Source organism: Acipenser ruthenus, chromosome 4, assembly GCF_902713425.1.
Source record: "Acipenser ruthenus chromosome 4, fAciRut3.2 maternal haplotype, whole genome shotgun sequence".
NCBI classification, from domain to species: Eukaryota; Metazoa; Chordata; class Actinopteri; order Acipenseriformes; family Acipenseridae; genus Acipenser; species Acipenser ruthenus.
Genome location: NC_081192.1, coordinates 9,842,854 through 9,868,422, shown reverse-complemented (window position 1 = coordinate 9,868,422; position 25,569 = coordinate 9,842,854). Strand labels below are relative to the sequence as shown.

At 35.3% G+C, this 25,569-nt stretch overlaps 1 protein-coding gene across 1 annotated transcript; it reads right to left on the bottom strand.

Moving 5' to 3' along the window:
* Positions 1–5,847: 5,847 nt before the first annotated feature.
* On the bottom strand, positions 5,848–24,281 carry LOC117400771 (homeobox protein MOX-2-like). Its single transcript, XM_034001097.3, has 3 exons — positions 23,508–24,281; positions 11,603–11,775; positions 5,848–8,295 (listed from the first exon to the last, which is right to left on the bottom strand). The coding sequence occupies exons 1-3, from the start codon at positions 24,004–24,006 to the stop codon at positions 8,077–8,079; spliced, it is 891 nt and encodes a 296-aa protein (XP_033856988.3). The 5' UTR covers positions 24,007–24,281; the 3' UTR covers positions 5,848–8,076.
* Between the last annotated feature and the right edge of the window lie 1,288 nt (positions 24,282–25,569).

Sequence of the window (25,569 nt, the reverse complement as noted above, 5' to 3'; positions counted from 1 at the left end):
TCACCCTTCATGTAAATGTGCTTTATTTTGCTCTTTTCTGCCCCCTATTTTACTGCATTTAATCCTGTACTTCAGAATACTGTAATCTGCCAAGTGTTTAACCTGTAGTACTTTGTATTTAATCACATCCTGATGTAACTATCACTATTTAATCATATCCTGATGTAACTATCACTATTATCTGCTGTATTATTGAATTGTGGTTTGTCACACTTGCTTGAACAAAAGTTATTGTATTTCTTGCTCTTATTGTATTACTTGTATTGCTTACGATTGTAAGTCGTCCTGAATAAGGGCGTCTGCTAAGAAATAAATAATAATAATAATAATAATAATAATAATAATAATTATTAAAGACATTAAAGGATTAATGCAACCAGTCACGGAAGCCATTGTAGCCACCATGCCTCCAGGCTTCACAAACTGTATAATCAGGCTCTAGCTACAGCCACCATTATCCCTGCCTCTGCAACTCCAGCCCCAGTCACGCTTACTTCTGGTTTCTCAACCCCGGCCCTCACAGCTGACAATCCAATCTGGCTACAGCATGTCAGGATCACAAGCAGCTAACACAACTTGACGCCACTGCTTGTCTCCAGCACTCCGCCAAAGCAATATAAAAGGTCCCCAGATTCCGGCAACTAGTTCCCTCGATTCCAGGACCTGCTATTCAGATAAATACAATAATCTCCAACCTGCTTCAATCCGCTACATGGCAGCCGCCTTAGCGTCATCTACAAGATCTTCATACTCGACAGCGTGGTCTTCCTTCTCAACCTTCTGCGCCCAAAATCAAATTCAACCCATTCCGTTTAACCAGGACTGGATTTTGGCTTTTATATTCCATGGAAGAAACACATCTCCGGCATCCAATACCACTATCGCCTCCTGTCCATACCATCTGTGACCCTATTATCAATCACATTAATCCAGCTGATGCTTAGAGGGATAGCAAAAACTTCAGCCCGTTTCCACGTCTCTGCTACCTATATCAACAGACCTCCTCTCGCTGATTCAAATCCTCCGGATAGGTTGTTTTTCCCCTTTCAAAGATCTACTGATGGAAACCCTATGCCTTACCAGCTTCCCTTCTCTCGGCATCTGTTCCAGCGATATTAGCCTAGTACCTGACTCCTACTTCATCATCTGCCTTTGCACCTCCAAAATGGATCAGTTGCACGAAGGACAATTCATTCAGCTTTCCAAACTTAACTCCACGATATGCCCGTATACATCCATGTCAAGGTACATGTCCCAGAAGAAACCTTTCGGCTCCTTTGTTCATCGACAGTTCACACTCAGTGGTAACCAGGCACTGGTTCTCAACCCACCTAGCCACCCTCATCTCTAGAGCAGGGCTACCACCTTAATTGTATACTCCCCACTCTTTCAGGATAGGAGCAGCCACCTCAGCAGCTAAGCTAACGTCAATCAACATCTTATAAAGAACATGTGGCACTGGACATCGTCAGAGGGCTGCATTTGTTCATCATTCTCTGACATCACTGCAGCCCACCAAAGAATAGTTAGTATGCCTTCAGTTGGGGCTATCCTAACCAGAGGTTTCCTCCTAACAAAGGGGGGTTTTCCTCTCCACTGAGCGGCAGGTATAAAATCATATAGTCTAATTTTACTAACTACACTGTTTGTCTTGTATGTTTTCATTCTAGTACATGTGATGCGTGACACAGGTGTGGGGTTCTGCGGGGAGCCAGGGGTCCATCTTTTGGGGGTAGTGAGTCTCATTTCCCTGACCTCAGGTTAGATGCAACACCCGCAAGCCTCTGTTGAGGGAGGTTCTCAGCACGGCCATATTGTGCATCAGTGCAACTAAGCACTCTACCTCACCAGGATGAGGCTTTACTCTAATTCCCTTAACCCTTTGCGGTCCATTTTTTCAGCGCGTCTCAGGTGCATCAGGTCCAATTTATTTTCACATGCGCAGTTTATTTTAGATGCGCTGTTTAAAAGTATTTTATGCACAGTAAAACAGGTTTAAAAGGCACTGCATATCAACAGGACACTCCGTACTGCATCTCCAGCCCTGCCCCACCCCTTGTTCGCTGTATTTTTCACATACCTCTTCATAGTCGTGCATACTGATAAATCATCTCCTGATCACTCGTTTTATCACCAAACTCGTCAATAACGCGATCCAAGTCATTATTTTATTACTATATCTCAGAAAGCTCTTCAAATGTCTGTGATATTCTTTGAGCGCTGGATGCAGAAGCAGCTGTCTTGAATGGTTTTCTCAGCTTTTTCCGGTGAAAAAATGACTAGACCTGTGTTTTACGTCTTTTTGATGATGTCTGACATTGGACCGGAAAGGGAAAATTGTAATGTCGGACCTGGTCCAACATAGGACCGCAAGGGTTAATCGAATTCGGGATGTGGCCTGCTCTCGCGCTCAGCGATCGAGTCCTAAACTAACTTAACACCTTGCCGTTTCCTTCCTCTTTCTGTCGACATGCTCGGCGAGCCGGACAGCTATTATGTGTTTTCAGGGTTGCCGGGACAACCAGTCTTGGAGGCAGCGCCTCTTCCCAGCAAGGCTCCAGCGCAATGAGACCCCTCTTTCCTATTCTATCCAATCCCACGGGGCCGCTCAGCGGAAGCAATCCAAGCCTCGAATATTCTGCCATTAAACGAAAACGTCCGAAGCTCTACGTAGCCCCTGCAGATCTCTTTTTCATTTGCCATTTTTTTAAACTGTCGTGCAAATTCTGGTGAGATGGTAAATAAATGCAAGGTATTTTTGTCATTTATAGCAAATACGAATATCTGATTTTTGTATCCAAATACACGTCAAAAAATATTTGTTCAAATATTCAGATATTTATCCCAGCACTAATATATATGCCCTCAAATGTAACCAATGTCCAAAATGATAAATTTGTTAGTACGGGAAACAGCCACAGTTGCTTTGAAAGGTACATTCTGTATTTATATGGTTTCTAGTATGTGTTTGGATTGTTTAAATTAAATAATGTAAGTGTTATTGTTGCTAGGATGTCAGAATTACCTGCTTGTACAATATATTTATTAGTATGGCAAAGAAAATTGGTTTACTGCCCAGGCTGACTGTAATATACTGTACAAATAACTGCAGATGACAGTGTCATAAAAAGATAAACCGGTCCCTGGCTTTTCTCTTCTGAAATATGAATGTATCCATATTCATGTGTGCTGTCATCAGCGCTTTCTCAATTATTGGACAGTAGAATTCTGGCACATTGCTTTGTGGAAGATCCAAGATACTACAAGATACACCAGGCAGCTGAGAAACTTTAATTGTAGTACTGTATACATTTTAGGTTGGCTTGCACTGTAGAGATTACATATGTTTGTATCTGTTTTTTTTTTTTTTTTAATGTACTGTACTTAGTCTCAGGCAGTAAAAACATACAATAAAAAGTTTTCAAGATCCAATCCATTAGGTCAACCTTCTGGATGTTAACTCTTGACTTGCATTCAGCTACCATGACCCATACCTAATTAGCCGTAGATTTAACAGTTTTTCATACCAGACAACAGGCAAGACCATATGGAAAAGTGCCAAACAGTCTGCAAAAGCTGTGAGACATTTAATACAAGCATACATATATATATTCCAACATCTGCTACAGCTCATTCAACAGACAGCATTGATAATAATTTGCTACTTTATAATTTGCTGTGGTAACAATTTACGTCCAAAATAACATGGCCCTGTGAGATACACATTGCATTATAATTGCATGCACATACGTATTGCAAATATACAGTAATACGTATTTTTAAATACATTTAAAAAGAAAATAACACTATTTCCCGGCACATTTGAGATTGTATCAGGTTCAGCACGGTATCTTCTTTCATAGCCTGTCACTGTTAAAAAAAATAATATAGAATAATACCATAAAGCATCAAACAAGGTCAATATGTCATGTTCACAAAAACTTTAACTTGACCTTGACAAAGCTATGAAAAATAACTTCTACCAAAACAATTGGGTGAAATTGTAATAAGACTAATTACTGTATGTACCAAGAGTATGGGCAATTGCATTGGCCGATGTAACGAAGCCCAACATTACTGAGAGGCAGGCTTCTCCAGATTTCCTTTATACCACAGCATTGAATCTGAAGACGATTTTTAACTTTATGAAATTAAAATAAAATACATTTAATTTGATGTAATACAGCTATAGATTTCTTAGCATTGCAATATTGTATTCTGTTGCTGTATTGTTTTTCTAAAATCCAAGCACAAATTAATCTGACATTCTAATCAAGTGTGGAAAAGCATTTAGTTTGCACTGTTGGTTTTGGCATGTGACTATTATTGTAATAATACTTTTTCCTGCTAAAGGAAAGGGTTTCCCAAATGGATCAAGGTAGAAGTTTCATCCAAGATCAAAATGACCAGGGTTAAAAACATTTTCTTTAGGTATCTAAACAATAAGAAAGTAGGACTGTATTGTTTTAACAATTTCAGCTTCACTTAACTACAGTAGACGGTTAAAGGTTATCACTCGGAATCACGAGAACAATAGAAAATGAAGCATTCCTTTGGTAATACATGAGAGAAAATGTACTTTTATTGTCTAGAATTTTAAAAAAAGTACAATTAGAAACGTTTATCTGCAGCTTTGACAGGTAGCAACTTCTTTATTATGTTTGTTTTCTATCATTTTAATGTCATCATACTGTCATGGTACTATACTTTTCAAGATTTTGGAAATGTGTGTTATTATTATTATTTATTTCTTAGCAGACGCCCTTATCCAGGGAGACTTACAGTGGTAAATCTCTGGAGGGGGCAGAGATCAAACCCTGGTGTTGGCAAATATTTTAATACAAAGTACTTCTCTTATAATAATTATTATACTGTAGTTATAGTCTTTCTTTGAAAATGTATTGTTTTGAGTTAAGAATCATACATCTTTTACCAGACAGATTTTGTTTTATAAACTTCATAGTACAATGTACCTATTCTGAAGGTTGCATTGCTGAGTAATTGTAAAGCAAAGCACACATTAATAGTAGATAGTTTGAATTAGTAGTAACAGTAGCCTATTGGCACAGCTTTAGCACAGCACATGGTTTTCTTGATGCATGACATCTGAAGCCCTCCTTAATTATCATAAAATGACAATTAAGTTTGTTGCAAAACCACTTTAAAATAAAAAGAGGATTTTTTTTAGCAACAATAGCATAGCCTCTACTTTTGTTGTAAACTTAGCCAATGTTGCCCATTAACTTTACATTGTTTTGTTTTTAGTTATGCTTTAAAATATATTTAATCTGGATAACAAATTAACATTGTGTCCGGCAACCGAGCAACATTTGCAATATTTCTTTTTAAGGCAGGTTTTTGGCTTTCCTGTTGGATTACCAGAAGATTTTCCATGCAACACTAATAAATACTATGAAAATATAAATCGTTTCTCAGAAGAAGCAGTATATTTTGTCATTTGTATTATTCTTGAATAATATTCTCGTCTTTCATGTACAAAAGCCAATATAAACTGTCAATTTGTATTTATAAAAATGCTTCTTATTACATTAATTATTAATTAAATTAATGAAACTGAGCATAGCAATTCAGTGTTAAGTAGAATAGTAATTTCTTTAGGTCCTATTTGCAAAAAAATAAGTAGATCTATATAATGATTGTCTACAGGTGTTTTTCCAATTTTTTTTTTCTGACAGGTTTTGTGACAATTCAGAAAAATGCAAGTTTCTAGCATTCAGTACATGCTTCAGCCCCTGAGGTGCCACTATTAATGACCATATAATTTATTTAAACAATAATACTGTGAGGCGTGTGAGTAATAATGGAATGTCCAGACAGTAATTTACGTGCCACCAAAATAAAATTTGTTTTATTAATATTATTTGTTACACGATAAAATAAAACAAAACAAAAGAAAAATGGTATGAGAGAGGGGGTGCTGGAATAATGATAAAAAGAAGGGTTCGGAAACTCCTTAGTCCTCTTCACAAATATCCCCGGACATAAAAAGGGATAAAACAGAAAAGAAAACGTAAATGTGTATTCCGCCCCGTGATAGCAAAAATGAAACCAACACAAGCCAATGCTTCCTCTCTCCCTCCAGCCTATTCACCCCGTCTATGCTTTTCAGGACCCACCCCAAACACAGTAGTACGTTCCCTTTAGTATGCAACGCCCCGCCCCTGTAGTCAGTGGAACACCAATCCCCAACTGACAAGTGTCCTTATAACTCACTTGACTCCAGTGGCTGGAAATTTACATACTCGTACTTCCTCCCCTCACCAAGGTGCCGCCCCTCATAAAGATGACTTTCGTCATGGTCACGAGACCTTGGTAAGGGAAGTCCCGAGTTGGTTTGATGCCTTCTACTGTCGGGAGGCTGAATTACAGACCGAAACCCCTTTGACTCATCACAAATACCCTAAACAAAGGGATTTCACTGGCATTTCTAAACATGTTTTAGTCAGTAAGCAGCGAGCCTTTTATGCCCCAACTGTCTTGATGTGGGTGTATTATTGTTATACAACAACCAAGTCATTTTATTTGTGCAATTCAGTTGATGACATCTCATGCAGGCTACCAGGGATGAGGTGGCAAATGCGATTTTAAAAATGGTTGGCAAAATGATGAGGCTCCATTTTATAAGATATAAGAAGGACTTGTATTAAATACTGTACGGTTCTTATGGTATGCCATGGTAAAAGCAAAATGAATTCAAAGTGAAAACATAGAGAAGCATTGAAAGTCTGGTATGTACTGTATAGGAAAGCATTGTATGCAACTCTGGTTAATAAAGTATGTAACTGTATAAGCATGGAAAACGTGATTGTGTTGTTTAAGTCTTTGCATCATTCCATGTTTATTGGGTGTGGGGGTATCTTGGTGTTATATTATACATATTTTTTATTTATTTATTTGTTTTTTTGAACGTGCAGCGCCCTGTATATTCCCTACTCTGCAGGATGGGGAGTTTCCATTTATAGCATCAATTCAGATTGCAGCAGCTCCTGGTCCTCCCTAGTCTGCCGCCTCTGGTAATATTTCTAAAAATGTATTTCATGTATATTGTATGAACAGAACTCCTCCATAAATAAAACAAGGTTTTAATCACAAACTTAACCCTATAACCTAAGGTTCAATTATAGTATTTTGTAGTCTGCAATCACAGTATTCAGAAATGTCTAACACAGGGACTCTAGAGTGGCACATCTAGTAAAGGCACTCTGCATGGAGTCAAGTCCATGCTATTCCACTGCCGACCGTGGATGGGAGTTCCCAGGGGGCGGCACACAATTGGCCGACCACCGCCTGGGTGGGAAGGGCTTAGGTTGGCCATGGTGTCCTCAGCTCACTGTACACCAGCAACCCTGTAGACTGGCCAGGCACCTGCAGGCTTGCCTGTAAGCTGCCCAGAGCTGTGTGGTCCTCCGACGCTGTAGCTGTGAGGTGGCTGCATGGCGGGCCTGCAGAGTGAAAAGAAGCAGACGGCTGACGGCACACGTTTCAGAAGACGAGTGTGTCCATCTTCGTCAGCACAAATAAAAAGAAATGTCTATCACCACCTAATTATGATCGGAAGAAAATACCTTAAATGTTTTTTTTCTTTTTTCAGGAAAAACAAACAAAAAACAATCAGATTAGCAACATTAGCAACTAGCATTTTTTTATTACTTTATGGATTGTTATACTGCAAATAGGAAATGATTGTTAGAGTGAAGATAATAAAACAGTGATACTTATTTACATAATCATTATATTTGTAGTTTTAGCTGAACAAGTTTTTGCTGCACCTTTTTTATTATTACATAACTGTCACACAGTCGTAAATGATAAAGGCATGTTTTAAACAGTGCAAGCCAAAGCATAAACCTGCCCATTGTCACTGAATAGAACAAAATATGGAATGTTCAAAAGCCATTGGCCTCTTCAGATTCTGCAATTTTAAGGCACTTTTCCCAGGTTTCTAATATAAGCAAAACAGACTTTACAGGCCTGCTTTTTTTCCATTATTTTTTACAGATGCGTTTCCTTCATTTCACGTCTTTCCTGAGTATGGACGTTGGTTTCTGTGGTGCGTCATAAGTGCGCATGCTCGGAGCTGTGATCACTGTCATGACTATCCTCGTTTGCTAAGGAATCTGCTGAATGGTGGAGCCCTGCCATCCCTGAGAACTCAGACGGAAGCAGCCTTCCCTTTTTCACATTCACAAGTTCTTTCTCTCGAGACACAACTCCTTGCTGGCCTCCTTTCACTCGCTTCCACTTCATTCTCCGGTTCTGAAACCAAACCTTTACCTGGAAGAAAACAGGAAAGTAATATGTTTAAGCTCACACATTGCATTTAAGTTAAGTAGTCTAAGCTCACTTATTTCAAGAATTGATTTAGTAATCACCACTTTCATTGAAGTACAGACTAGTATTGACATGCTTGGGCAGACTGACATTCTGATTTGGCGTTCCTTTACAGAGAAATACGTTTAAAATAATGTAACAGTTTTTACCACCAGCAAACAATAACACCCAAAAGGGGAGGGGATTTTAGTCACAATGTTTTTATTATTATTACATCAAATTAATCGCTACATCAAACAATATTTAAGTTTTATGTTCCAGATTTATTTCTCAATCAACTTTGCAAATAATTCAGTTATTAACAAAAAAATATCCTCAACATATTTTCTCATCTTTAAAATATGAAAATTGCTTATAAATGGCTTCCCATGGGTTCTTAGAAATAGATGGAAACGGTGAAACACTACATACTACGAGGAGAGGAGGATTAGAATGTTTGCATTTGCCAGCTATTTCTATACCAGAAATTATAGGCTGATGTATTAGGCACATCTGCTCTCTGGCATCAAACTTTTCCTTCTTTCCCTTAGTCGACAAGTTGTTAAGTATTTACGTCTCCCAGACTGATGATTAAGCTGTTTCTTAAAACAGTTGATGCAGATATGACCTTATGTTGTGCATCTCCCCAGGACCAGAAACTCTGGGAAAGGTGTGTCCCGTCTGATTTATTTTAACTACCAGCTAGAACACCAAAAACAAATATTTATGACACTTCTAACCCTTCTAAGCTACTTTCAGGTGTGGTGTACATTTCCTACTCAATTATTCCACAGATTTCTGTCAAGTATTTAAACATTAATCATCAAAGGATAGGTGATTCTTTCTTCTGCTCGACACAAACTTGCATGTTGGTCTTTTTTGTTGTTATATAGTAGTATGATTATTTATTTTAAATATTTTTGAAATACAGTACACGCTAATTTTTGGTTTTGGTAATGTTTATGAGGGACAAATACATATTTTAAACATTTCCTTTTCTTTATAAAAAAATGCAGCACTGGCAACACAGTATCATACTATCACCATATTATAGTTGGATAGAGGTATAGAAAAGATCCATTCAACACTACAGACTGAAACCTACTTAATGAAACAGGACTCACCCTGGAGTTTTTACATTGTTTTTTAAGGAAAGAAATGCAGGTTGGACTTGCATAACCTTATTAATCAACCTTGATATCTTCCGTTTTGTTTCAGATCTACAAATAAACAGTAATGGCAGACAGAACACATACAATACTGATGAACATGTGCTCTTTGTGTTGATGGAAAATGTAGCAAGCCGCAAGCCTTCTGTTAAATCACATGACAGTGTCCCATGTGTTTGCAAAGTTTGTGCATATGATTATTATTATTATTTATTTCTTAGCAGACACCCTTATCCAGGGCGACTTACAGTCGTAAACAAAAATACATTTCAAATTACCATGAGAGGCCACAGTTTTTCTTGTTTAATTAATAGATAGATAGATAGATAGATAGATAGATAGATAGATAGATAGATAGATCACCCAATAAAAAACATACAGACTGCGATGCCATTGAAGGGCACTAGCAACCTTTCAAAATCTCAGTGTCCTCAAATAAATAATTGAAGCTATTGCTATAAGTAACATGCCATAGTAGGCAATCTGCACTCTATTTTGGATCTTGCTGAGGGAAGCATTCAAGAGTATAGTCAACACATAACCACACAAACCTAGCTACAGGATCCAGATATGTACAGCAACGGCGAAATGTTTTGCATCACGCTATAGAATTAACTAAATTTGCTTCATAAAGTCAAATTAAACCTGCTGAATAATGTTACGTTAAAATATTGAATTACATACCGCTTTGCAGTTTTCCATATAAAATGAAAAACTGACAAAAATGAAAAAATGTGACATTTCGAAATCTAACATGAAATACTGTACTACTACTGTGGCTTCCGGTAGACTTTTGCAATATAATTTTGTAGTTTCTTTGATTACATGTTGTTAAATAAAATATCTAAATTATATTCATATAGTTTTTGTTTTTTAATTATATCTCTATCCTAAAATTCTAGGTGATGCAAAACTTTTGGCCATAGCTGTATGTCTGAATGCATTTTGGAGGCCAAACTGACAGCCCTTACTCAGGTTATGCCATGGTAATGTCTAGAGCAGTCCAGTAGCAGTCATAATTAACATTAATGAAAAACTGTAAATATAAATTGTAAGGGGGTAATTAGAGACAATGATAAACACACATTAGCGTCTCTCATTCTAGAGATCCTAAGTACTTTGGAGATTTGTTCCTCTAGGAGAAGCTAATCTCCTAGACAGAGCTTTGCAGGTCCTGTCTGTTTCCTGGCTGAAAGAAGAACCAATAAACTGTGTACCATATCAAAGAAAGTGCAAAATAATATGAAAGAGCAACATATAAATACTGGTAAGAAATTGTTAAATGAAACTACCAGGAAATGTTTGCTACTGTATCTTGAAAGCAAAGGAAAATACCTGGCTTTTGTTTATTGGTATACACATGTTTTCTCAGAGTGAAATGCCACTTTGTTAGAGTAAGTATTTTAATCACAAATAGAACATATATGGCCTTTGGGTTATCTCCCACTCCCAATTTTTACCTGACTGTAAAATTGTAAAGGGAAAGTCTTCGGTTTACATTGAAGAGAAGGCACTATGTAGGTACCAAAATGTAAAATAACTGCTTTACCTTTTCATCTTGGGGATTTGAGAATGTATACTAGGGTCAATAAAGACCCTCCCTGTGTCTTCCTGAATAATACAAATCTGGTCACTGCCTGCAGCTTTAATGGCCTTGGCATTGGGATTGAATGGGTAAGGAATTTCTGTGGACCATTAATCTTCCTGAGTTACAGTTCAGTCAAGTTCAAAGCATGGGATTATCAACTGAGAAATGGGTTAAATATATGTGGTAGCTGAATATTATGGCCCTTGTAATGGCATCATACCTTCCAAACAACAATGTGAGAAAGACATTTTCATGGTTGAAGTTTTGTAAGACCATGTCATAGGCAAAGTGACTCAAATTCACATGGACATGTAATAATGTATTCATTTATTTTTGTATTTGTTTTTAATTTCATGTGCCCAATTATTACTGAAATTTTCTCCCCAATTTAGATTGTCTAATTACGCTCACTCACTGCAGCAATTCCCCCCAACAGCTTAGGAGAACTGAAGGTCGTCGGAGAGCTTCTGGCTAATCACATTTACATGATTATTATTATAAATATTTATCATACCTGTCTTTCAGTGAGATCTAGATTCACAGCTATTTCGTATCTTCTCAGCCTTGTCAAGTAATTGTGATGGGCGAATTCCGCTTCAAGCTCTCTGATCTGTTCCTTGGTAAAAGCTGTCCTCTCTTTCCTGGGTTTGCCGCTCACATCTGACTTGTAGTTCCCATCTTGGGAGTCTGAAATTAGAAACAGAACATTTTCCAGTCAGCATATGAAATGTAATGTGATAAACTGCACGTGCATGCATGAAAAGAATGAAGGAAAAAAAAGCAGGTAAGAGAAACAATTAGAGTTGTCAATCACTTGTATTTTTCTGGTATGGTTTATTCACACTTTAACTGGTTGCAAGTGGCTTTGAGCTGTGTGATTTTGAGCATGTGGAACTGGGTTTTAGCAGCTGTAGTTACATATGTTGGCTTTTATATCGGTCAGTGTGGAATTGGTTGCTTTTATATCTTCAGTATGAGATAAGCTTCTTTTATATTTTTCATTTATAAATACATTGCCTTATAATTTTCAGTGAGGAAGAAGTAGTAACATAAAATGTAGGTCCGTTGTTTATTTCATTATAACTGCCCCCAATTCATCGAGCTGTTTCTTTTTATGATTCCCAAAAAAACAAGGCTCTTAATGTCACAATAAATCACATTGGTCTTTTTAAAAAGTATTTTGTTTATGTTTATTTGTTATGCTGTATATATATTAAAAAGGTTATCCATTCATTTATTTGTGTTTTTCAAATGAAATGAATTTTGTATGTTTTACTGAAAGTAAGAAAACACATCTGATTCAATATTAATGTTGCAGAAGTGGTTAAAATCAAATGTCAGAATATTCCATCCAGGGTCTAACTGCTCTGCTGACTGAAGGCAATTACCGTACTGGAGCAAAGTGCACGGCACAGTCTTGGGAAGTACTGATCTACAGTATTATCCAAGTGGGTACAAAGGACACAACAGTGCTGAATGTTAATCATTATACAATCCTTAAAGGCGTAGGGCACAGGAGAGTTAATGTTATAAGCTAACAACAGTTTAATGGAAATTCCCACTAGGAACCCATCATTAAGGATTTTCAGCTTTGAGGACAGTTCATTCTTAAGGATCTCACCATGCGGCACAGAGTGACCTATAAAACAATGACCACATTCAAATATTACCACTATGGTAAAACCCCACTGAGGTCAGGGCCCAGTGGATAGAATATATGTTTGGAAGAACAAGGTTAAAGTTTGATAGGTAATTCAATATCATGTTGTGGGATAGTATCAAGATAGGGGCATCAAGAACAAACAATTTAAAACTCTTCCTGTAAACACAGAAACATTGCAAACTATGTCAAGTTTTCTATTACTAACGAAAACAAAATGCAATTATTACATTGCTTTGTTAGTTATTTTAGTTGTATATCCATATAGTTGTCTTCATAGATGTGATACAGGGATTATGTGTGCTGTAATTTAACTGAATGATATATATCTGTTTGTGATACACACTGGACGAATTTGATTACATTGTGATTCTTCATAAATATTTTCTTACAGATTGTCTCCTAACTGTTTACTGGATACATCCCAAACCACAATTAGAGAGTAGTGACCAAACACGACTGTGTGCAAGAAGAGTCTGCTGAACTTTTGAACGTCTATGGAAACACAAAAGCCACATAATACATATTTATTATATACACTTTGTATATGAAATTATTTTATAACTGTATTTTTTATTTAACTTCTATAATAGAATAGAAAAAAAGATTTTACTGTTATATTTTTTTTAAAGTTTGTTTAAAACAATCTGGTTGAACTTATAGAAGAAACTGGGTTCAAGATCTGTACATGTTAGTTAAACTTATTTCAATGATATAAATACTCACTCAAATATAAAAACAGAAACAATCTAGCAAAATGCTAAGATATTTTTTTATTAAAAAGTACATAAGAAATGTACTTTAATTCTGACAGCTAGCCTCTATTAACTCTGCGGTGTCATTATATTTAGAAGGGGTTGGAGTTGTTAACGTGCCCATGCCATGTTTTGTCAGTCTGGAACTTTTATTTCATTATTGTAATTTGTTTTCAATCTGGTAATTATAAAGTGCTAATGGTTCAGTGCTTGATCATATACTTTAGGAGGTTGATTCCAAAGTAAATGTCATATGTTTATGGGTGTATTTGCCCCCTCTTACAACAAATATATCCTTCAGGCCTTGGGGCTACAATTGTAGATTTCACTCATGGGGTTAGTCCTTTAAGGTCTTACAAAAGGACCTAATTCAAGGTCCAACAGCAATACCTTACACTAACTGCAATACATCGTTTTAAAACCAAGCATTACTGATAATGTAGTTTAGAATGTCATTTAGCATGCAGATTAAATATTTTATTATGTAGACACATTAACTTGGTAATACTAATTGTAAATTCATTATCTAACAGTTACATCATTTAAAATGATAAATAACTGTGAGATATACAACTAGTGCTAGCACTTTAGATTACCGGACATATTGCACATAAACATGTAATAATATGATCGTAACCATGTACCTACTAACATTTCCTGCCATACATAGCAACTAAGGGTTGAATAAGTGTGTAATTACATGGGAATTACAGGGTGTTACTTATAATTAAATCAGATAATAAAATGTACAAAGTTCAAAAGGCTATTTCCATGTAATTAGGTAGCATGTAAGAGCAAGTACCATTTAAAATGTACCTGACTATTACAATGTAATTACATGGCTATTAATACCGTATAATCTTAAGTGCTATTCAGTTGGGTCTGTTAAACTTTGCTGTGCACATTTGAACATTATTGCAGCTCAAGATAAAAATAAATATTTGAGAACATTGGTTTTGTAGTGTATTTTTCTGGTCATATTGCTTACACTTACAAACTTGTGCTTAAACCTATTTGTCCCCCATGACCTCACCATACTATGTGATTGGCCATACTACAGTATGCAGACCTGTCAACTCTCCCTTATTTGTCAGGACTCCGGTTTTGTGAAGCCTTCTACTGGACAACTCCTGGGACAGATCTTGTCCCGTATTTTGCTAAAAACTACTGTTAAACCTCTTTATGTTAGCAAACCTTTAATTTGCAAAACTCATGTACGGTCTGCTGTAGTTACTGCAATCCCCATCTGTACCTAGAAGGGGTTAGGACCCAGGGGAGCCCTGTGGCAGGCATGCATTCAGTGCACGAGGCATGCCCACATAGTTGACCATCTACGATGGCTTCGCATGTGATAAGTCCTCCCCGTAAAAAGTAAGAAGGGAGATCAAGAAAGTTACATATGCAGAGACCTTTACATGTTGTGACTAGTTCAGCAAATCTGTAGTAGACTATGAGGCACTGTTTCAGACAAATGCCTGTCAAATGCAGCGAGTGAAGGATCAGTGCACAAGGAATTGGTTATGCAGCACGACGGGTCATATTTTGGCGAGGGAGGGGTCTGGATATGCTGCGCGAAAGGTCATGTTTTGGCACGCAAGGATTATGGGATATATAGAGCGCGGGAGAAATGTTTATATTGAGTCAATGGAGCCATATCATATTTCACTGATTTTCCCTATTTAATAAAAAAATGCATGACACTTTTGAAGTAAATTTCACTTTTGACCAAGATCTCTTGAAGAAAATGGCAACATTGACAAATTATGACAGGTCGTTGTTATTATGATTTTTTTTTTTTTCTGAGCACAGTCCTGTGTGCGCACAAATACAGAGTAACAGCATTTAAATATGTAACATTAGGGTAGCATTGGTAATGTTGGGAATACATAACATTACAAATATTAACAATACACATAACAATATATCTACTGGGACAAAGCAAGAGATTGAATCAGGCATCCCCATCTGTAATTTGTGTGGTTAATGTATTCTTGAAAAACTGTTAAAAATACCTTTATTTTACAAATCAATAAAGAACATAACCAAAGATATGAACATACTATCTTTGATATAGCTTCAAAAGTCTCTTCAGCTTTACCTTTCCGAATGCTGTGCTGATCGTAGAATATCTGTGCTGTTACTCAGTATTTCTGCGCATGTGTAACAATACGTGACTGTGCTCGGAAAATAACATTTTTCATAATAATTTCGTACTGTCATAATTTGTCAATGTTGCAAAAGTGAAATGTACTTCAACAGTTTGATGCCTTATTTTTTATCATAGTGAAAATCTGCAAAGAATTTTTACGAAATATGACATGGTTTCATTGACTCAATAGAAGCATTTCTCCCAAGTACTATATATCCCATAATCCTTTGTGCTGCAACCTGATTCCTTGCGCTCCGAAACATAATCCTTCACGCAGAAACATGACCCGTCACTCACCATATTTGAATACAATGTAGACATGTTTCCAGACTCACAAATTGCAATGTATTCTGCAAGAAAGTCTAAAAGTCACACAAATAGTGAAAGGTGTTTCTATTGGCAATTTCAGCATCAACATTGCTTTAGAAATTCTGATGGATTGATAACATGTGTTTATATACAGCAATAGTGTGTTCATTTAAAATAGAAGATAGTTGACAATGAAATGTTACTGACTGTGGTATTAGTGATCCACAACACATGTGCAGTGTAATGAATAACATTGCAATGCCACATTGTTGTACATTTTGTGTATTTTGGCTTTTAAAGTATTTTTGTCTTTAAAATGCCTTTCAACAAATTGAAACACATTTACATAAAACATTCCCGAATATGCAGTTACATGTAAGCTGCAGTGGCTGCTTTCTATACATTTACACTATAGCTGCAAAATATTAGCCTAGAAATTAAATTACAGAGTGCAATATGTAACAAAGCAACATTGTATCAATGCACACAGTGAGTTTAGAGCAATGTGTGCACACAAGCAATAACTATCAAACAGGATGCTTGTGAAAATGGTTGCTCCCAAAAAAATACTAAAAACAGTTGATTTATTTAGTAGTTCTATTCCAAAATCCATCCAGACCTGGGTTTGCCAGTATATCCTGTATATTTCCCAATGATCTGTAGTAGATGTGTCATTTTTTTTAGCTACAGCAAGTCTGATGTACCTTTTTAATCTTTATTTTTGGTTGAATCATAGTTGTATGCAGACACAATCCATATAAAACATGGTCAGTGAAATGCTACTACTTGCATTATCACATCTCATGATTATTATTTAAATGTTATAAATAAATTCTGTACATATAAATCTGTTTTATGATAGCTACACTGCTAAATGGTTGCTGCTGTAAATCCTATGGCAAATCATCTCATATTAAGACATTTGAGCTTACATCATCCAGTAGCAAAGCCTTGTTTCATGAAACCGTTTTTTTTAAATTAAATAATCAAGTAAGTTCATGCGAATATAATATACCAATTTAATCTGATTCAAGTTTCAATTCTGTAATTAATCTACCTTGATCCCAAACATGTATTAATTTTGAAAATAAAAGCTAATTAGGAATGAAAACAACAAGTCTAAATAGAGCACTGTAAAACACACAAAAATAAAATTAAAAAAATACAAGAAGCAAAAAAAAAACAAAAAAAAAAACTTAAATAGATAGACAATGGCATCATGTGATTTAATTCAACACTATTTTTGTCAGGATTCCTATAAATGAAATCCTATAGCAACACAGTTGCTCTATATACAGAAATGAAAGGTTGCCATATATAGTAGAACAGGTACTTTCTTTGAAATAACAAACAGTCTGTGTCATGAGAAGCTCAACCTATTAACGGTGATTCTGTCAGTCATGTGATTGCCCTTGTGAAATACAAAATCAAGAGATTATTACAACAGAAATATAGCTTTAGGAACAGAAAAATCCCCAGGGAATGGTGGTAACATTAGTTTGGGCAATCTTATAAAGTGACATATACTTTACTCTACATTACTTTATCACTGTCATTAAACTGTGCCACTTTATCTCAACATATCTACTGTGCTTTTTAAATGTCTTTGGGTAGATGAATGAGATGACACAGTGGAAAAAACAGATCTTAAATTCCCCACTTCTGCCACGGTCCGGTTGCCTGCAATGAAGTTGTTCTAATTTGAGGCAACCAGCTGATGGCGTGCTTCTTAAAAGCAACCTTAAAATAATAAAGTTAAAATAAAAAAAAATAAAAAAAAACATTTCAAATGAAAAATCATTTTCACACTAACCAGACACAAGTGTAAATATATCAGAAGATCTGAAGACCTATTAATAAAGCAATAGATTATTGATTTAATAAAACAACTGCTTATCCAAAGAATTGGGACTCACCTTAGTTGTAATATATGAGCTTTGAATAATGAAGGTTAACAAATAAGAGACTCCCAACACATGACATATTAACTAATATTTATTATATAATGAACCTCAGAGTGTTTTATTCTGCGATCCAGCTAAAAGCATTAGTAGTCAATAATTAGAAGATGTGTTACATGAAGCATTAGAACCCCTGAAATATAGCTCTGTGTTCCATATAGAATGCCTGCAGAAACCTGATTCTAATTATGCCGTTTAGGACTCTATGACGGGGTGCCCACCCGTTGTGTATATTTTATTTATGTATGATTATTGTTTTCATTTGTATTATCATTGTTATTATTGTTATTATTGATTTTTGTGTACGGGTGGACGGGAACCGTCCGTCATTATTATTTATTATTTGAAAAAGTCTTATAATGTGTTGTTGGTGTTAAATCCCCATCCTTATAAATCTCATGGGAATGTGGCTGGAGCCTTAATAAGGTAATTATAAAAGGATCCAACTCCAGGCTCATTAAACGGAGAGCTCAGGAGAAAAGACATACATAAAGAGAAAGAGAGAGCGAATGCTACCACGACTACAGAGTGAAAGGTACTCGTTTTAGTAACATTTAAAATGGTTTGTGTTTGTTTTGCTTTGGCCAATGTGCCTTTTTATTTGTGTTTTATAAAACGTGTTTGTTTTATTATTTAATAAATATACGGCTGCGTACCATCTGTCTGTGTGCTGCTTCCTGGAGGCTGACATCACCACCCACGCCACTCAAAGCCATCCTTGTGATAGACTCACATCAAAGATTACAGTGAAATGAAGCAGTTGTCATATCTAGATATTCAGCTGTGTGGTGTTTATGTTTTTGGACAGATTGTCTTTCTTCATCAAACCAGCAAGAGGCAAGGTTTACAGATTATTTTCTAACCATTGACTCCTCCATAAGATTTCTATTCTGTAATACAAATCCTACTTTTTCATGAAAAATAATCTATTCCCTGATGTTCGGACAATGGAAGTGTATTGTTAATCTATATATATAAAACATCAGTGAAGTTCTTTATTGTATGTTTTTGTATTATTTGCATGGATGTCACAGTGAGGCTTTGTGGGCCCCAGGAGGCCCTTGTAAAAAACAATATTGTTGAATCTCAGGGGCATTTATCCTGGTAAAATATTTTTCACATACATTAATAATAAATAAATGCCATAGAAGAAATACCATTTGACTGTATCACTATATCTGATGAATTTCTAAAACAAAATAATAATAGTGCATTGTACAGTCAGCACACCTATCCAATACTTTGTTGAAAGGACTGTGTTTTAAAATAAGTAGGCTTCTATTTAGCAGTACTGTAGTTGTCTTTTTCGAGAAATATTAAGACATTATTTTGTTTTATTTGAGGGCAATGAGTTACACCCGGCTTCAGACAGATATTTGCCCTGACTGGATTTGTACAACAATAGCTCCAAGATGGCCAGTTACCTGGCAACTCACCTAGGCGGTAAAACGCGACTGACGTGTATCTGGGTAAGGGATTAGAGATTATTTGTACATGATTTGATTAGAGTTAATTCTGAAAACATAACCTTTGCAACATAAAAATAAGGATGTACAGTGACATATAATACAAAAATAATATAATACAAACTTTTATTACCTGCATACTGGACAATACATTTTAAATTGCTAATGGTACTGTTCAAAGATTGTTCTGGCAGACAGATATGTCAAAGTAATAGAATATGGGTTAAAACTTTCAATAGGTGAAAAAATGTATGATCATAAATTAGATACTCCACTGAACAGCCTAAAGAATTTCACCTTTTCATAGAAATAATCAAGGAAAGCCTGCTAACTTATACTCACATTTTAAATCCTTATGATATTAACATGCATTTTTAGGAGATTAAATCACTTGTCATTGCTGCATTGATAAAATTGCTTTAAGGCCATCTTAAATGTAAATAATTCAGTATCATTATTAAAACACTTTATTTTATATGAAAAACATGAGTGGTCTAATTGGTTAAAAATACACAACCAAAAATATTAGGATTTTCCAAGACATGTTCCAATATATACTGGACAGTAGAGATTGTGTTGCTGTAAACCGGAAATGCAGTTTTGTGCACTTGTTTAGAATGATATAATGTATGGGTTAGATCTTTCTAGGAGGTGTAGAAAAAACATTTATTCATTTGCATGGCGGTGGCAAAACCTTTAAGGAGGTAATAAAATGGTATGTTTTTAGTTTATTAAGGTGCAGATTCAACTGACTTTGAGGGTTCTTTATCCCACAGTACTCAGAATGTACAGTACATATGGGTAAGCTAATAAAAAAAGAAAATGAATCACACACTATTCAGACTATATATATTAGGAAGGCAATTTGCTTGACATTCAGCCTTTTTAATATATCAATCATTTGGCCTTAAATCACTGCATGTATTTTCAATAAGTGGTAAACTTGAGTCAACGGTGTCTATTCGATCAATCTTAAGATCAAACTACTGTTACAGAGTTAATATAAATGTGTGTATTACGGTTATGAAAACCAAACATAGCAATGCTATGTGTCTCTTTAGAGCATTTCTGTCTATTGAAAAAAGAAGAGAGGCTACATTTAAGTCTGCCACCTTTAAGTCTATTGAACACACCCTAAAAAGTGAAAAGCACCAATACCAGTTTTCAGGATTTATTTTAAAGAAGCTAATATCAGTCCAGAACAGTTTTTATCAATAGCACATTTAATTAATAGACAGCCTTTAATACTAGTAAATTAAATCTTTGTGACTAGAGACCAATATTTTGTGTTTTGTGCTGGTTATTAACCACCTTGGACAGACACTTATTTTAATGCAATACCAATATGTCAAAAGAGCCAATAATGACTATGCTGATGCTGTGCTAATCCTTTACATACTACAGTTTATTTTATTTGACCAAACAACCTTTTCTTGTAACTTTTTTGGCACAGAAATGCAATCCTGAAAGAACTATGGGTTTGCAGAGGAATAATTCACACTTTAAAGTATAGACAATTCATTGCATGATTGCAAAGATTAACATAGAAATGGATTTCTCATTTATTTTCTCTGCTGACAAAAACAAAACATACTACACTAAAGCAAATAAAGGATGATAATATTCTGTTTCTTATTGACTGCCTTTTATAGCAATATAAAGCATCCCGACTCTCTCCAGACACAGAATATTCTATTTATTATATAGATTTACCTTCCAAAAACTCAGGTGACAAATAGGTACATTGTTACGTTAGATTGAGGGGGACTAAGACGGCTCAAAGAAATCCGGATTATACTGATTATACTGTATTCTTTTAACAGTGATGGTAACCCACAGAAACTAACTGTTGTCTCATGTGTCATAGTACAGTATTAATCTCCTCATTTTAGAACAGCGATATTTGAACTGGCTTCAGTGGTTTAGATGGCATATGCCACATAAAGTACCAGTAAGGTTTATACTGTTTGCTTAAGACAATTGCAAATTCAAATATTATATTAACCTTTAAAAAGCTTTACTTCTTTCTAAAAAAAATTTAAAGATTTTGCTCAGGGCAATTAAACACAGAACATATTCCCTATTCATACACGCTTGAGTCATTTAAAGACTGTATTATTATTTTCAAAGTCTGTTGCTGCAGGCCTAATTAACTAAGAATGCTCATTTGAGGGTGTTTGTGTCTAAGTGCTCACAGTCCTGAAAATGTGGACAATAAAAGCTGTGCTAATTTAAATTCACATTTTTCTAGTTAAAATGTGTTTGTCATTATGGAAGCATTGAACATGTTGTATAGTATATTTTCTATAACAGCGTCTGCTAAGAAATAAATAATAATAATAATAATAATAATAATAATAATAATAATATTAATAATAATAATAATAATAATAATAATAATAATAATAATAATAATAATAACAGGCTGTACTTAGTGTTTATAATAACTTGAAAGCAATAACAACCAGTGTTCCAGAGACTGCAGTCTTATCACAAACTGTTCTATTACAGTTTGAAAACGTACAACTAAATAATATGTTATAGGCATGTTATTCTATTCAAAAAATATACATAGCTGTTTTGCTGTGTTTTACAAAATGCGTAAAAAGAAAAAAAAAAAAAACTTACTGGAGTCGCTAACTTCCAAAGTTAAAGGTAAGTAATGCTTATAGATATGGAACCCATATAATACATCACTTATTTAAGATTTTTACTTTAACAAGACTTTATAGGGAACATTATGATCCAGATTAGCTATCTCTACATACTTACTCTTATTTATTTTTTACTGGAGTATACCACGCAAAGCGAGAAAAGTATATACAATCATTGCCATTCATTGTAAAGCAAATGTGGTCAACATAAAGCATGATAAAGGCAAATGTAATAATGTATACTTTTAAGGGTTATTATTATTATTATTATTATTATTATTATTATTATTATTATTATTATTATTAATAATAATAATAATATTAATAATAATAATAATAATAATAATAATAATAATAATAATAATAATAAAGTGGTAATTAATGCTTTTATAATTAATTATAGGCCTATAAAATACTACAGATTAACAAGTCCACACTTAAATTGCCATGCAGATTAATTACTAAATTACTAAAATTAATTACAAGTGGCATACTGTATTTGTTTGGAACATAGACGTATTTTTTAAGACATTATTGTTTTTTTTGGTTTTTTTTTATGAGCAGAGTACCTCTAAAAAATAATATAACCAACTCACAGCTGTAAGAGGTATAAAAGCAAATGACATACTGTACTTATACTACCGTCCAATAAGAATTATATTATAGTATATACATGTTCACAAAATCTATTACCATTTTTGTTATATTATTATGAAGGCTATAATAATCATTTTTGTATAATTATGATTTTAAAACAGTGTTTTTTTTTGTCATTGGGAGTTCTTTTTTTCAGCAATACAAGGATCAGTCTTTTAAATAATATTACAGCATGTTTTTTTATAATAAGTCACTGATCCTTTCACAAGGTAACGAGTGACTTTGTGAATTTTTACAATATAGCCTTTATATTAAAAGCATGGGCATGTCCATGCTATACAGTATATGTGCAAACATCCAAGCAGGTAGAAGTTGAATGAAAAGTAAGTGCAGCCTATTGTTTTTCATAGTGTTTTGTGAAATACAGCTAAACCAACAATCTTTTAAAATTACTCAGCTTTGCTTTAATGTGAAAACAATATTGGTGGAGCATTACATTCTCATATAATTAAATGCAATGATTAAGTGGGTAAACAGTTGTGTAAATCTGAATTTTGAAAAAGCTGCATATTACATAGGTCACACAACACATTAACCATAATTGTTCACACAATTCAAGACTACTATATTAGATTTTCTGTTTCAAAATATAGCTTGTCCTTTCCATTTGTATTTTTGTATGTATTATTTTTAGATTTATTGCACATTGTTTATTTATATATACCAACATTTTGAAGTATAGATCATTTCTAGAGCAGATATTTTTTACTATGAGTCAGCATGACTGTGTGGGTCAGTATGGGTAAACAAAACTTGAATCATTACCTTACATAGCATATATTTAACAGTATCCAGATTAATGTCTTACCTGAGCTATCACTTTTCCTTTTGCCAGTCCTTTTCTCTGCCTCTGCTGGGGACAGAGCCTGTCTGCCAAAGTCCCCTGGTACACAAGATGCCCCTGTTGGGGTGCTGGTACTCAGGCTTGGTGTGCTGGCACACAGGTTCGGGGGTCTGGTTCCCAAATCAGGAGATCCTGAGTCTGGGGGCTGAAGGCAGAGGCTATGTCTGGTGGCAGTTGAGTGAGAGGGCATCTGAGGAATGTTCCAGTTAGGCTGTAAAGCCTGGTGGTGCTGCTGCTGCTGGTGGTGTTGCTGGTGATGCCCTCTGTGATGCTGACCTGCAAACAGGCCCTCGTCATTGGAATATCCAGCTATAATACAGGTCGGCGAGGAGGTGGACAGATCCGGGTAGGACACATGGTCTGATCTTCCATGGAGGGCAAGAGACGACTGCGAGAAAGCCGGGTGCAAGCCCTGTGCAGGGGCATGGGGGCTGCGCAGGCAGCCAAAAAGTGTATGATCCATGGCATGCAAGTGTCAGGTTCCAGAGGAAAACTTCAGATGATCCAAACTACAACACCCTTTTCAGTTTTCACCGCATGCGATCAGCCCTCAAAAAAGCAGATACCAACGTTTTTTTTTTTTTTTTAAAGGGAGCTCAGATAATCCAAGTCATTCACAGCATTTGCCAGGCTGCTTTGGATAAACACACGTACCAAGATAAGCTGCTGAAGAGTTTCTCAGATGACAGGGGAGGTTGAAGCCAGTAAAAGGTGGTTCCAAGGAGCTGTTTTAAGGGGGAGAAAGCGAAGGGGATGTTATAAATAGTGTGTAATGTGAGCTGGAGGCTGGGTCAGAGACTCAGTACTGACCACATGCATGTGATCTCCCTCTAAAATACAGTTTACAATAAATCTGCAATATTAAAATGGTTTATCTTAGAAAAAAAGTGCAATTTATTTTGGATACAGGTTCTTTTTAACCCTGTATAGTATGCTGCTGTTTAATAATTTCAAGATTAATTTGAAAAGTTTGTGGTGCAGTTATTGACAGCAATTTGCAGGATATGATATCTAATTAACTGTTCTGTTTTTAACAGATATGCCTTCACTATGTTAGTACAGCTTACAAGGTATTATTAATAGTCTCCAACTGTAATATAGAACATTTTGGTCTGTAAAAATTAATGTGAATTGTAAAAATGTAATTCCATACTCTCGTTTTTATTTGTATTCAATCTTTCTTACAATATCTTTAGAAGACATTGGCAACTGTATGGCTCAGTATTTTAGTATATTTGTTCTATGACTGCCAGTCTGTCTACCTCTATCTGTCTGTTTGTCTATTATTATAGGTAATAATTATATTGTTGATCCAGTCTTTCTGTGACGGTGTTTACATGGACACATCATGACAGTTTTCCTCACAATGTTTTGGCCGTCAGGAATTGTGTTTCCATGGAGTTTTGATTTGGGACGACAAATCGGGCCGTGACAATGCAAATTACTGCAGTCATAGTGATTTAGGGGAGGGGATATTTTAATGTCCCTGTCTGCATACTAATGAGGGAAAGAACGACTTGTAATATCGTGAGAAGAGCTTGCATGCGTTGCCATGAAGATAAAAACATTTAACAAGATACATGAATCCACGTGTTGTCACGCACATTCTGAATTATGCCGTGCATTAGCTACTTGTTTGCCTGGTTACTTTTCCAACACACACACACACACATACACACAAAATTATATAAAATATAATTTCTACAAGTTTTACTACTTAGAATTTATATTTTTGTGTGTTTGTGGAACATCTAAAAGTTACATTTCATTAACACTAGAACCGCCTTTTACAATACATGTTTTTATTTTGAATATAACCTACAATATTCAATTTAAAATAAATATATATTTATACAAGCCTGTTGTTATCTCTAATGGACCAGGCAGCCATCAATTCCTTCGTTTTGTACAATGTAGGAGAGATTTCATCTTGAAGCTAGCCACAGCGCTTCATCACAAAACTGCAACCTGGATTCTGTGCTGCAGGTGACACACACGCAAGATAAATCATATGTTACTTTTGTTT